This window comes from Coccinella septempunctata, chromosome 4 (assembly GCF_907165205.1).
Source record: "Coccinella septempunctata chromosome 4, icCocSept1.1, whole genome shotgun sequence".
In the NCBI taxonomy this organism is placed as follows: Eukaryota; Metazoa; Arthropoda; class Insecta; order Coleoptera; family Coccinellidae; genus Coccinella; species Coccinella septempunctata.
Window position 1 is genome coordinate 39866527 of NC_058192.1, and position 12870 is coordinate 39879396.

The window sequence follows — 12870 nt, forward strand, 5'->3', positions numbered from 1 at the left end:
GTACGTCCATAGGATGTTGAATCCAGTGAGGTTCGGACATTTTCTGGACCATTCATTGTACATGAGTGGACGTTATTTGGGAGTCTCAAATGCCCATTTTATAGGGGTTAGCATTTTTAAAGTTTGATTCGAAAAGGGTATTTTAAAATCCCACCTATCAATACATATATTTATTGATAATTATAAGGAAATTGGGATTATTGAAAAATGAAATGCCTGGAAATGTTCCACATCTTTATGTGAAAAATTAAAATAAAATAAATAACAAGTATAATTTGAACATTGGACTACTGTCCCTTAGCAAAAAAAACTAAACTATAAAAAACTGAATATCAAAGAAGCAGATATATAGGTATATATACACTGAACAGGAAACACTTATGATATATTTTCTATCGTTGGCTCCTCGAACCCATTTAGAAATAGCCTTTTCTATCTCCTTCCTGTCCCCTTTACTGGAGTGTATGGCCGTTTCTGTAAATTTATTTCATTGAAATTTTGCTGTTGTCATATCATAGTACATCACCATACTATAATTATAATAGAATGGTGATAATATCTATTGAAAATTGAATTTCTGGATGTTTTCTCGTAATTCCGTTTCATATTCTTATATTGTTGTCCCCCTACCAAATAATAGATATTCATGGTTGTGAAAAGACAAAAATATATTTTTTACGATAGTATGAATATAATTATAACTAATGAAATCATCAAATTAACATGAAACAGAGATGAACATTCGTGATTCGTATAAGCATTCAACATTCAATACCTTCAACATTTCTACCCATTAGATTATATTTTTCTCTCTACACATAAATTTGCCACTTCCCTCAAGAATAAAAACTTTGACTCACCTCGTTTCTATCAAATGTATGCACCACACACTGGAACTAGAACTAGACACTATACCTCAAATGTAGTTCAACAAGCTAAAGCCAAAATATTCACAAATTTACAAAATATGTCGAGTCCACTTCAAAATCCACTGATTACAGATTAATGAGTTTCTCTTAGATATTCTGTTCTGATTCAATATTTCGCTGTGTGTTACTGAAATGAAACTCAAAAAATAAATGTTTCGATCTTTGGGACGAAAGTTCCAGAGTAAAAAAAGGAATAATTATGAGAGGGCGGAACATCTGGGTTTCAACACAGTCAGTATGTACCTACTCTCAATAAGAGCCGAGACCGACATGGCAGCAATACAAGGGTAATAATAATAATAATAATAATAAGTGGCAGACCAGTACCGCGTAATTCTGAGAAATGAACTAGTACCAACGGCCCGAATCGACGCAATTAAACGAGAACTTCAGCGTCCGCTAGCAATGGAGAATAACACCAACACCTCTGATGAAGTTCACATACCTGGGCAACAACACCCAGAAGACATTGATACTGAAAGTCCTTCTTGCAAAGCAAATGAGCCTGAACACCAGGACGATAGGGAAGAGCTTCACCGACAAGTTGACTCTGACATGAGGAGATACTTTGCCGAACTGGAAGGAACAGATCCTCTTCATCGAGTAGCACCTCCACGACTCAATACATCCAAAAAACTGTCACTTATAATCGACATCTTGAATAAGGACGTTTTACCTGAATACCTACAGAACGGAAGTTCATTGGAATATCTGCATCTAGTTTTTCACTGTGCAGCGCTGACGACAGCGAAAACCATGGGGGCAAAAATTCGCCGAACGAACAACGATGGTCCAAAATTACACAAATTACACGCGCCAGCATGGCAGAAACGTCTTCAACACAAAACAGAAAGGCTAAGAAGAGACATTGGACGACTGACGGAGTACTTGAACGGGAATCGAGGAAGAAAGGTTGTGAAAGCTGCCAAAGAGATCATGGATAGAAACAGGACACACACAGAACGAGAGACGGAGAATGCTACAGCTCACCATTGCCTCGACACTCTGAAGCAAAAATTAAGTCTGTATGCAGAACGCTTGAGGAGATATAAAAGCAATTATAGCCGGAAAAGAGACAATAATTCATTCGAAAAGTCGGAAGAATCTTTCTACCGGTCACTCACATCGTCGGATGGAGAAAATGGAAAGTTACCACCAAAGGAAGCCATTGAACAATTCTGGACCGAACAATTATCAACAAAACCTCAGTTCAATGGAGATACCGGATGGATTGAAGATGAAAAATCTGAAGCTATAAAATATGAGCCGATGCAGCATGACATGATCACGATTGAAGAAGTAAAATCAGCTATCAGAGGAATGCACAACTGGAAAGCACCTGGGCCTGATGGATTACAGAACTTCTGGATCAAGAAACTTTGGATCATGCATGACAAATTGACCTCCGCAATAAATGATGTCATTGAAAATCCTGAAAGAATGCCAGTATTCCTTACACATGGCACAACATACCTGTTACCTAAAGACCAAAGGAATACAGAAGACCCATCCAAGTACCGACCGATCACATGTCTTCCAACGATGTACAAATTAATCACATCGTGCATATCAAACCGAATTCACAACCATTGCGAAAGAAATAACATCATCGCCATGCAACAGAAAGGATGCACCAAAGACAGCCGAGGGTGCAAAGAACAACTAATAATAGATTCAGTTATCTGCAATCAGGCGTTCTCCAAGCGAAGGAATCTTCACGCTGCCTACATAGACTACAAAAAAGCATTCGATTCTATACCTCACGAATGGCTCTTGACGATCTTGAAGATTTACAAGGTGGATCCCAATATTGTTAAGTTCCTGAAAAACGCCATGTCAACCTGGCGTACTAGTCTCCAAATGAAAGCAGCAGATTGCTCCATTACAACAGGACCTATTCCAATAAGACGCGGAATTTTCCAAGGAGACTCGCTGAGCCCTCTGTGGTTCTGCATGGCCCTGAATCCCTTGTCTCATAGATTGAATTCTACGGACTACGGATTTTCCATCAAGAGCGGCAGTAGAACTATGATGAAACTGAATCATCTCCTTTACATGGACGATTTGAAACTCTTCGCATCTACCAAAAAACAAATGCAACTGATGCTGAAAATGGTGGAAGGATTCTCGAAAGACATCAAAATGAAGTTTGGACTAGAAAAATGTAGACTGCTAAACATAACGAGAGGGAAAATAGAAGATGGTACGTTCAAACTCAAGGAAGGTGCAGAAATTGAAGCATTAAAGGAAGGAGACACATACAAGTATCTAGGCATAAAACAGGCAAGAAAAATCAATCAGACTCAGATGAAGAAAGAATTAACGGAGGAGTTTACCCGAAGATTGAGGAGGATAATGAGAACTGGTCTTAACAGCAAGAATCTGATAAAAGCGATTAACACCTACGCTTGCTCGGCGCTGAGCTATTCATTTGGTATTATCTCTTGGACGACCACCGATTTAGCAGCTTTACAGAGAAAAATAAGGACGATGATGACTAAACACAATAAACATTACCCCAAAAGCTCAATAGAACGGACAGAGCTGCCACGACATCTTGGGGGTAGAGGAATTGTTGATTTGTCCAACCGTATGTCCCAGGAAATTGAAGGACTTCGAAACTATTTCTTGAGCAAGGCAGCTTCGTCAGAACTCCATCGAGTAGTTTGTGTTGCTGATACATCTACACCATTAAAGCTACACCAGGATCACTTGGAAACCGTCGAACACTCTGCAGAAAGTAAAATGCAGAAACTGATTGGCAAACCTTTGCATGGGAGGCACCAGAATGAGGTCAACCATGATTACGTCGACATATCTGCGTCGAACTACTGGCTGACTTCCGGAAGGTTGTTTCCTGAGACAGAGGGCTTCATGCTCGCCATCCAGGATCAGGTGATTCCAACAAGAAATTACATGAGATACATCGCCAAGGATGCCTCAGTGGCGGACGATAGCTGTCGTTATGGCTGTGCGACACATGAAACTATCCAGCACATCACCGGGGGATGTCAGAAGTTCGCGGGCGCGGAGTACAAAAATAGACATGATGCTGTTGCCAAGATTCTTCACCAAGAATTGGCACTAAAACACCAACTTCTAACTTCGAAAAGGATTCCTTATTACAATTACCATCCAGATGCTGTGCTGGAAAACGAACATCACAAGCTCTACTGGGATCGCACTGTTCTCACAGACCGGAAAATAACCCACAATAGACCAGACCTCATATTGCTCAATAAAGATGAGGACACAGCACTATTCATCGACGTGGCAATTCCAAATAATAACAATCTTCTAGATAGACACACTGAAAAAATTTCAAAGTACAGAGATCTCGAGGAACAAACCAGGAGACAGTGGAAGCTGAAAGATATCAAGACCATCCCTATTGTCATATCATCTACAGGCCTGATACCGAAGAAACTGCTAGAGAACTTGAGGAAGCTTCAGTTGGACGAAAATATCTATAAAGTCATGCAGAAGGCGGTACTGCTGGGAACGGCGAGAACTGTACGCAAGTACATGGGAAATTCAGAGGAACACCGTCTGCTCCGACAGGTAGTGCGGGTGGAGCAGGAATCCAACCTACAGCAGGGAGGCGAGGAGCGACCCGGACCCGACCACCACCACGAGCCCGAAAACCTGGAAAGGGCTCCAACAGAGCTTAATCCTTTTGATATCTGAGATATCTGGGATAAGTGAATTTTCCTCTGGAGAGGAGTGTGAAAGCCGCAAGGCTAAAGTCATAATAATAATAATAATATTATTATTATTAACTTTATTTTCATGGACAATTCATACATGTATTGTGTAGAAAATTGTCAGTAAAACAATCAGCTGGGGTATACAGCAAAGAATACTATACTAATTAAGTACATAGAAAAGACAAACAAGTAACAGTGCACCCTATTACACTAATTTCAAAAAATCATTCAATTTATAAAAACAGTTCACAAGGAGATAGCTCTTAAGACTTCTCTTGAAAATTACTTCACTACGGATACTTTTAATGTCATCAGGTAGTGAATTGGAATTAGGTATATCCTTGCATGCACATTCCTGTTATTTCCAACATCCCTTATTTAAAGTACAATGGACATCCATAAAACGTCCATTTCTGTAAGTACAGTTCTTCTTCTTCTTCTTCTTCTTCTTATGTTAAGCCTGAGGCTTGTAAATTCCACTCTAATCCTCTATGGATGTAGACACCCAGGAGTCTTTCCAGCGTTTGGGAGGTCTGCCTACGGGTCTTCTGGTATTTGGGATTCCGTCTCGGGCGATCTTAGCTATTCTCTCCGCGTTCATTCTGCTGACATGGTTGTTCCAGTAACGTCGTCGCGCTCTTCCCCATTTGACAATGTCTTGGACTTGGCATTCTTCCAAAATGGCTGTGTTCCTCTTCCTGTCCCTCAGTGTATATCCAGATATGGTTCTTAGTATCTTCATTTCAGTTGTTCTGAGGATGGACTTAGTTCTTTTGTTGTCTGCTCTGGTTTCTATGGCGTATGTCATGATAGGTCGGACACAAGTTTTGTAGATCCTGGTTTTTGACTGTTTACTCATATATTTGTTGTTGAATATGACGTCGCGGAGTGCACCTGCCATGAATGGCAGGTAAGTACAGTTAATGTCCAGAAATGTACATCCTAGGAATTTTGTGAAATGAATAATTATAGATACTAGAAAATGATACATCCAGTTGTTGTGCAGAAAAGTACAATTTCTGGAAGTACATATTTATATCCAGATCCGAACATCCAAAAGATGTACATTCATGGATAATTCACGTTGATCCAAAATTGTACGTTGAATGGACGTACACTAACGTACCAATTTCTGATAGTACAATTAAGATCCAGATTTGTATATCCAGGGATGTCCAATAAGGGACGTATATGGATGTATGTCCAACATCCCTTATTTAAAGTACAATGGACATCCATAAAACGTCCATTTTTGAACGTACAGTAAATGTCCAGAAATGTACATCCTACTAATGTTGAGAAATGTATAATTATAGATACTAGAAAATGATACATCCAGTTGTCCTACAGAAAAGTACAATTTCTGGAAGTACATATTTATTTCCAGATCCGAACATCCAAAAGATGTACATTCATGGATAATTCACGTTGATCCAAAATTGTACGTTGAATGGACGTACACTAACGTACAATTTCTGATAGTACAATTAAGATCCAAATTTGTATATCCATAGGATGTCCAATAAGGGACGTATATGGATGTTTGTCCAACATCCCTTATTTAAAGTACAATGGACATCCATAAAACGTCCATTTATGAACATACAGTAAATGTCCAGAAATGTACATCCATTGGACTTCCATATAAGGTCCGTGGACGTTTGTACTTCATTTGGATATAAAATGGACGTCCATTGGACGTCATGTGCTGTATGGATATTTGATGTGCCTCAAGTTAACTGTTGACATATACACCAATTACTTATTTCCTTTTGCTGAATTTTCAAGGGTATGTATTTAACATTTCAATGGGAACTGAATGAGAAAATTTATAAAGGAGCAAATGTAATAATGCAAAATTATTTTATATACCCAGCCTTTCTGACTTGAGAATGGTAATAATTGATTGGTTTTCAGCACATTTCTGACAAGTTTGAAGGTACTTTTTGAAATATCATACTCACTAAATGTATCACGAAACTTGCTTTCCACTATGGTACTTGCTCATCAATTAGACATAGTTTATACTTATACGGTTTTCTCACATATTTCCTGAAAGTTCATGTTTACTCATCTGTCTTTCCTAAATCATGATACTTACTTAAGTAAACTCTTATATTATCAAGCACCATTCGAATATTTTCGACCTTAACCTAACAATATGTGAATCAGGTTTGCATTACTTAGTAATTTGTATTTCATCGTTGATTTCTTATAATTAGAAGTCAAAAATCATGAAACTTCATTATTTTGCAGCACTACACGCTCGGATTCATAACAATAGTGAAATATTATGTGTTTTCCACAGAAAACCTGCGGAGTGCGGAGATTAACAAAAATGATGTTGAATCAACAAAATTGTAGTTCTGTGAATATATTTTTATAGGTTGTTCACTATCGTATATTATCTGCATTGTATATAGATAAGTCTGTTATTGTCTTGAAATTCAGTTGGGAGTTGAGGTAATAATTCTAGTTCAATTCATGATTGTTTTTTTCAGCACTGAAATAATGAAACATCTAAATCGACATCTATATCTATAAACCTCAACTGTAGTTAATATCTACCAGTTCTCATCTTCTAAATATTCTTATTGCCAAGTTGATTATTAAATTGCTTCTATTGAAGCACGGCACTTTTAATGAGCACTCTGTAATTTTATATATAAAATTTTTTTTATATAGTATTGAGTAGATTTACAAGAGGGGAAATTCAGGAGGTGAGATAAGTATGATGTTTACACGTACACGCAATAATTGAAACTGGTATGAAACAGTAATATAAAACGCACTTGTTATTATGTCACTCTTGAGTTTACTGAGTATAGACAATACCATTCCTTTTCGCCACTTAATTATTATTTCACAAATCATAATAATATTGGTTGAATAATGATACAGATTGGTTGGATAGTTTTTATGCACTTATTTGGTTTGATCTCTCTTGAAGTTGAAAAAAACGGATACATTCTCGATGAATTTAATATTCATTAACTTTCGCCTCACATAAAATTCTTCTCAAAATTTGTACAACAATTTGAAATAAATCATTATTCGAATTCATTCAATCATTCAACGTCAAATATGAAAACAACCTAACCAATATCTTGATTGTCATTTTCGAACTTCTAATACGCGCATGCGTACAAGTGGATACCTCCTAACGATTTGGCTTCATTTTTTTTCGTAGTCTAGAACGCGTGTTATCAATATTGGTACAATAGATATATGCCTTGGGTCCGGTACTTTCACCTCATTGAACTAAAGTTCTTCTTGAACTTTAGTTCAATGTTTCACCTCCGATTAAATTTTATTCAATGTGAATAAGTATCTGTCAAATAATTTCCTATCTGAAGGATACCTTATTTCGGTGCTCTCAGATGAAATTATTTGACGAAAAATAATTCTATGAAAGCACGGTATACTATTATTTTCACTGATTAATGTGAAGTGAGACACCGCATTGTAGAAATTATCATAATTCCAACTAGAAAGCAAATATTTATTGAAAATCACAAAAAAATAACCATACCTCAAGAATTAAAAAAATTCTATAATGACGTATCGACATTCGATCTATGACAAATAAACTCTTATTATTAAGCATAGTTATGTATGTTATTAAGTATGGAGAGTAGAGAGATGGAGAACGATCGACGTACTAAAAATGTGTCCCCGAAAACGAGAAACGTAGGATAGGTGTCGCTGCGATTGCAGCGTGTATCGATAAGGGGCGGGGATTCAAGCGTCAATTTGAAATGAACAGCCTTCATTTTATTTTAGGTTATGTGTGATCGTGATCGATTTCGTTTATAATGAATCCATCATCTTTTTGATATCTTCATCGCAAAAGTGCCCTTGACACACAAATTGATTAGGAGTCGATTCTTGAGGTAAGGTTTTTTTCCAATTTTTTCTCAAAAATGCTCTAAGAAATTTTATCTCTTCTCCTTTTCTTTCCGATACCAAAACACTCTTACACTAGCGCACACTTCAACATTTCACCATGGTCGTATGTTGTTCTCTCATCAAAAATCGAGAATAATAATATTCCTATCATCTGTCACCAGGGAAACAGTTCACTCAGCCAACTACAATTTGATTTGTTTAAATCAAAATTTCGCACTCTCGTGATGGCCAGCGCGCCTGTTGGCAAAAGCATGAACTACCCTATTGGTACATATTTTAGGGGACAAAAAATCTGTGGTCTCAAAGCAGCGATCGTTCTCCTTCTCTCTACTCTCCATATTATTTAGTTTCAATGACAGATTTATTCGATGAATAACACTATCTGAAACTGAAAAGACAGCATTTTCACTTATTCTATGAGTAAGACTTATCTACCGAATAAATTTATTTATTCGCAGGTGAAAGTACCGGGCCTATTAATAGTTATTTTCCTAACAAGTGCGGAAAGTTATACTTGCCGGTTGCCGGAGTTCGGGCAAACAGTTGAGTGCGGGCAAGACATTTCAGCAAGACCTAGGAACAATTTTTCTCAATTTTTGTAGAAAAGACTGTTGCATCAAAATTCATTTAAAATTATTGGTTAGATAACAATTTTGTTGGTATTTTAGTTTCTTCATTAAACTTCAATATCCTGTATTCCGAAACGCTATAGTTTATAAAGAAACATGGGGTTATTTTTAGAACTACATGTACTTACTTTCGGGACACACTGTACATTGCGTGTATATCCCACGACATACATTGGATTTAACATCCGTTGAATTTCTCCTATTGATTCCTAATTGTTTCAATCTTTCCTCATTGTTGTTCGTCTTATATATGTACATATTTATTATATTTTTCAGATTTCTATTACAATGTTTGGATGATTTGGACAACAATTTGAAGAATTTAAATTCCAGACTTTTTGTCGTAAGGGGTCAGCCTGCAGATGCATTACCAAAATTGTTCAAAGAATGGGGAACAACCTGTTTCAGTTTCGAAGAAGATCCTGAACCTTTTGGACAAGTTCGTGACAAAAATATTATAGCACTCTGTAATGAGCTCGGAATCACCGTGATACAAAGGCCTTCCCATACCCTATATGATTTAGATAAAATCATAGAAAAAAATGGAGGTACAGCTCCCATTACGTATCATCAATTTTTAGAAGTTATTTCTTCCATGGGAAGTCCCTCTGAACCACTTCCAACACCTTTTGATTCAGTCTCCAGTAATCAACTGAACACACCTTTCACCAACGACCATGATCATGAATTCGGTGTACCTACTCTAGAACAGTTAGGATTCGATACAAAGACCTTGTCAGCAGCTGTTTGGAATGGAGGTATGGATACTTTTTTCAGCTTTCATCAGAATTCGTTATCAACAAAGATACGTATTTGGTGAAGATTAGCTTCTACATTTGAATGTATTGCTCAGGTTTTAACATGAACTTGATGATTGCTAGATTTAGTTCTGTACATGAAGGCGTCCACGACAGGATAGAACATATTTATCCAAAATTTACGAGCTTTTCATCTATGGTCTGTTAGAATTTTTTTTTTAAGTGCGCGGCAGAAGCAGAAGTATTCGAAATTTAACCTGCGGTAGTGCGATAACGAAACCAGACCTCACTTCGCCTTAGTTTTCAATAGGTACAGCAGGACCTGAGAGAAAGAGACAAGAGAGAAAAAACGCGGGCGGGTGTGGGACGTTCGGATCACAGGAGGGTTCGGATTATAGGGGGTTCGGATTAAAGAGGTCCTGCGTAATTTTATCGATAACGTTGAACTATTGATGGAAGATATCCAATCTTATACGGCACAAAACGAGAACAAAATTAGCCGGCCGGATAGATGGCGTTGGCATCGAATTTATAGTTTTTTAGCCGCACAACTAGAGGTCGCGCCAGAGCTTACATGTTAGTTCTTATATGTGCATATAGATGTCGCATTGTCGATATTTCTTCAGAGTCGCTGTAATTTTTCTTATAGTACCGGATTTGATGAATAGATGCCCTATCACTTTGGAAGTTTTGAATGATTAATATTATAAAGAAAAAGAAATGAAAAGAAGATTTCCCACTTATTCTTTGTCATAGTTGTAATACCTCATCGAAAAAAATTTCTTAAATCCCTTCAGTTTTGAATTTGAATATTTTCGTTCGCTCTCCTCTCGACCTTCTGTTGTAGTGCGATACTCACAGCCTGTATATCGTCGGTGACTATGTTTGTAAACAAGTACCGATATCTAACTACCATACTAGTCGATTCAGATCAGAATTGAGATTTGATATCATTGTACTAATCAAACGGCGTAGAATAATAAACTGTGACCGGTCAGTGTTATCTCTTCCACCTTATCACCCCCTGAAGCCACTACATGGCGATCCTGCCAGCTGATTTGAGAACTTGACACCGCAAAATAGGAAATGAGGAGCAGCAAATCAAAGCGCACAGTGCCGTAAAAGTGAAAGCGGAGGTGAAAGTGCCCACTAACAAAGCTACGGAATATTTGATTCCGTCTGTGAAGTTTGTGTAGGTTCTGTATTTGCTATCGGAATTTTAATTCGTTAAAATTTTCAAAGTTGGTGTTCATCCTAAGTGTCCAGAGGATTTTTTTCTCGTTGGTACTGCAGAAAACATCAGGTGAGCTTATTTTTTGTATCTTTCTTTCTGATTTCTCTCATAGCGTAGAGAATTTTTGATGAGTCGTTTTGTTTTTATGCATGAGATACATTTTTCTTTTTTGTCTTGAAAAATTTTATTTCCAATTTCTTTGAGTAGCAAAGTAATTATTAATCAGATTTTAAAATGTCTGACCATTCGGACTGCGATTCCGTTATGGAAGAAGACGCGCCAGAAATCGCTAATGTCGTGTCCGAACACGATATTTTGAGAGAGGAGAACGCAAGTTTGAAAGCGAGGGTGAATGAGCTAGATAGATGCGTATCTAGCTTAGTTGCTGAGATTAAAAATCTCAGGGAGAGGCTCGAGTTGCAGGAGGGAAATAAGGAAAGTCCTTACTCCAAGGCACTCAAAAAGAACATTATTTTGAAAAATGTCCAAGAAGTGAACTTACCGGTTCAAAAACAGAAGATGGAGGTGGTCAAAACCCCTCAAAACAAAATTTCCCCACCCGCCAAAAGAGTGAGAAAGGATAGCTCCTCGTCCAATGAAGAGTCAAACAAAAAAAGAGTCTTGGAAACCCCAGCCCAAGAGAAAACCACTCCAGTGGAGAGAAAAGAAAAAATCCCCCCAGTTACCCTGAGAGGTACGTCCGAATGGACGTCAATTTCAAACGCCTTGATGCGGAACGGTATTAAATACCAAAGAGCGACGACAGTAAAGGACGGTATAAGAATCGTCCCACAAACCGCCGATGATCATCGAAGGATGACTGAATTCCTCCACAAAATCAACAGAGAGTTTTACACTCTCCAACGAGAGGAGGAAAAGAAAATTTACGCGGTAGTGAGATACCTACCGCTGGATGCAGATATCCCGACGATCCTTGACGACCTCAAGGATCAAGGGATCGTTGATGCTGAGGTCATAAGGATGACCTCAAATATAACAAAAAAGCCGATGCCCTTATTGCTGGTTAAAACCCAGAATAAGGGTATCTTCGAGGTGAGAAGGCTCTACAACATGAACTGTGTTGTTGAACCTAAGAGAAGGACGACCGGGCCTGGACAATGTTATCGCTGTCAGCGATATGGACATGCCCAAAGTAAGTGCACTTTTCCATGGAGGTGCGTGAAATGCTCCGGTAATCACAGCTCCAAGGAGTGTACGCTTACCAGGGAGAACGAGGAGCGAAATGCTTCTTGTGTTCTCTGTGGAAAGCAAGGACATCCAGCCAGCTACAAGGGATGTAGCGAATGGAAATTGGTCACTAAAAAGGCCAAGAGATCGCCAAGATCAAACCAAACCAGCTCGAGGCCAACACAAAATACTCCGAAGCCAGCCCAAAACTCTTCGGAAGTGAAGAAACCCCAGGAAACTGCAACCAAAGCAGTCAAAGAGACGAAGAAACCAGATAAAAAGACGGAAAAGGCAAAAACCGTCAAAAAAGCCGAAACCAGAAAAGGAATTTCTGGAATCACTGAGGAACTGGATAAGTTCACGAAAAACCTCCTCAGCACGATGATGAAGAATCTGGAGAAAGAGATTGAGAAGAAGATGCAGCAAATTATTAAGAATATTTAATGGCTGATACGACGATAAAGAACAATCTCATAATAAATTGAGAGCCCGCAGACCAGAATTCGAAGAACTGAT

General features: G+C 38.1%; 1 protein-coding gene across 1 annotated transcript in view; it reads left to right on the forward strand.

Moving 5' to 3' along the window:
- The window catches only part of LOC123311009 (cryptochrome-1), a 355836-nt gene that overhangs the window by 15130 nt on the left and 327836 nt on the right, over nt 1-12870 (forward strand). The window contains exon 3 of the mRNA XM_044894755.1: nt 9451-9932. Within this exon, the coding sequence (XP_044750690.1) occupies nt 9451-9932 (482 nt within the window). The remainder of the gene's footprint in view (nt 1-9450; nt 9933-12870) is intronic.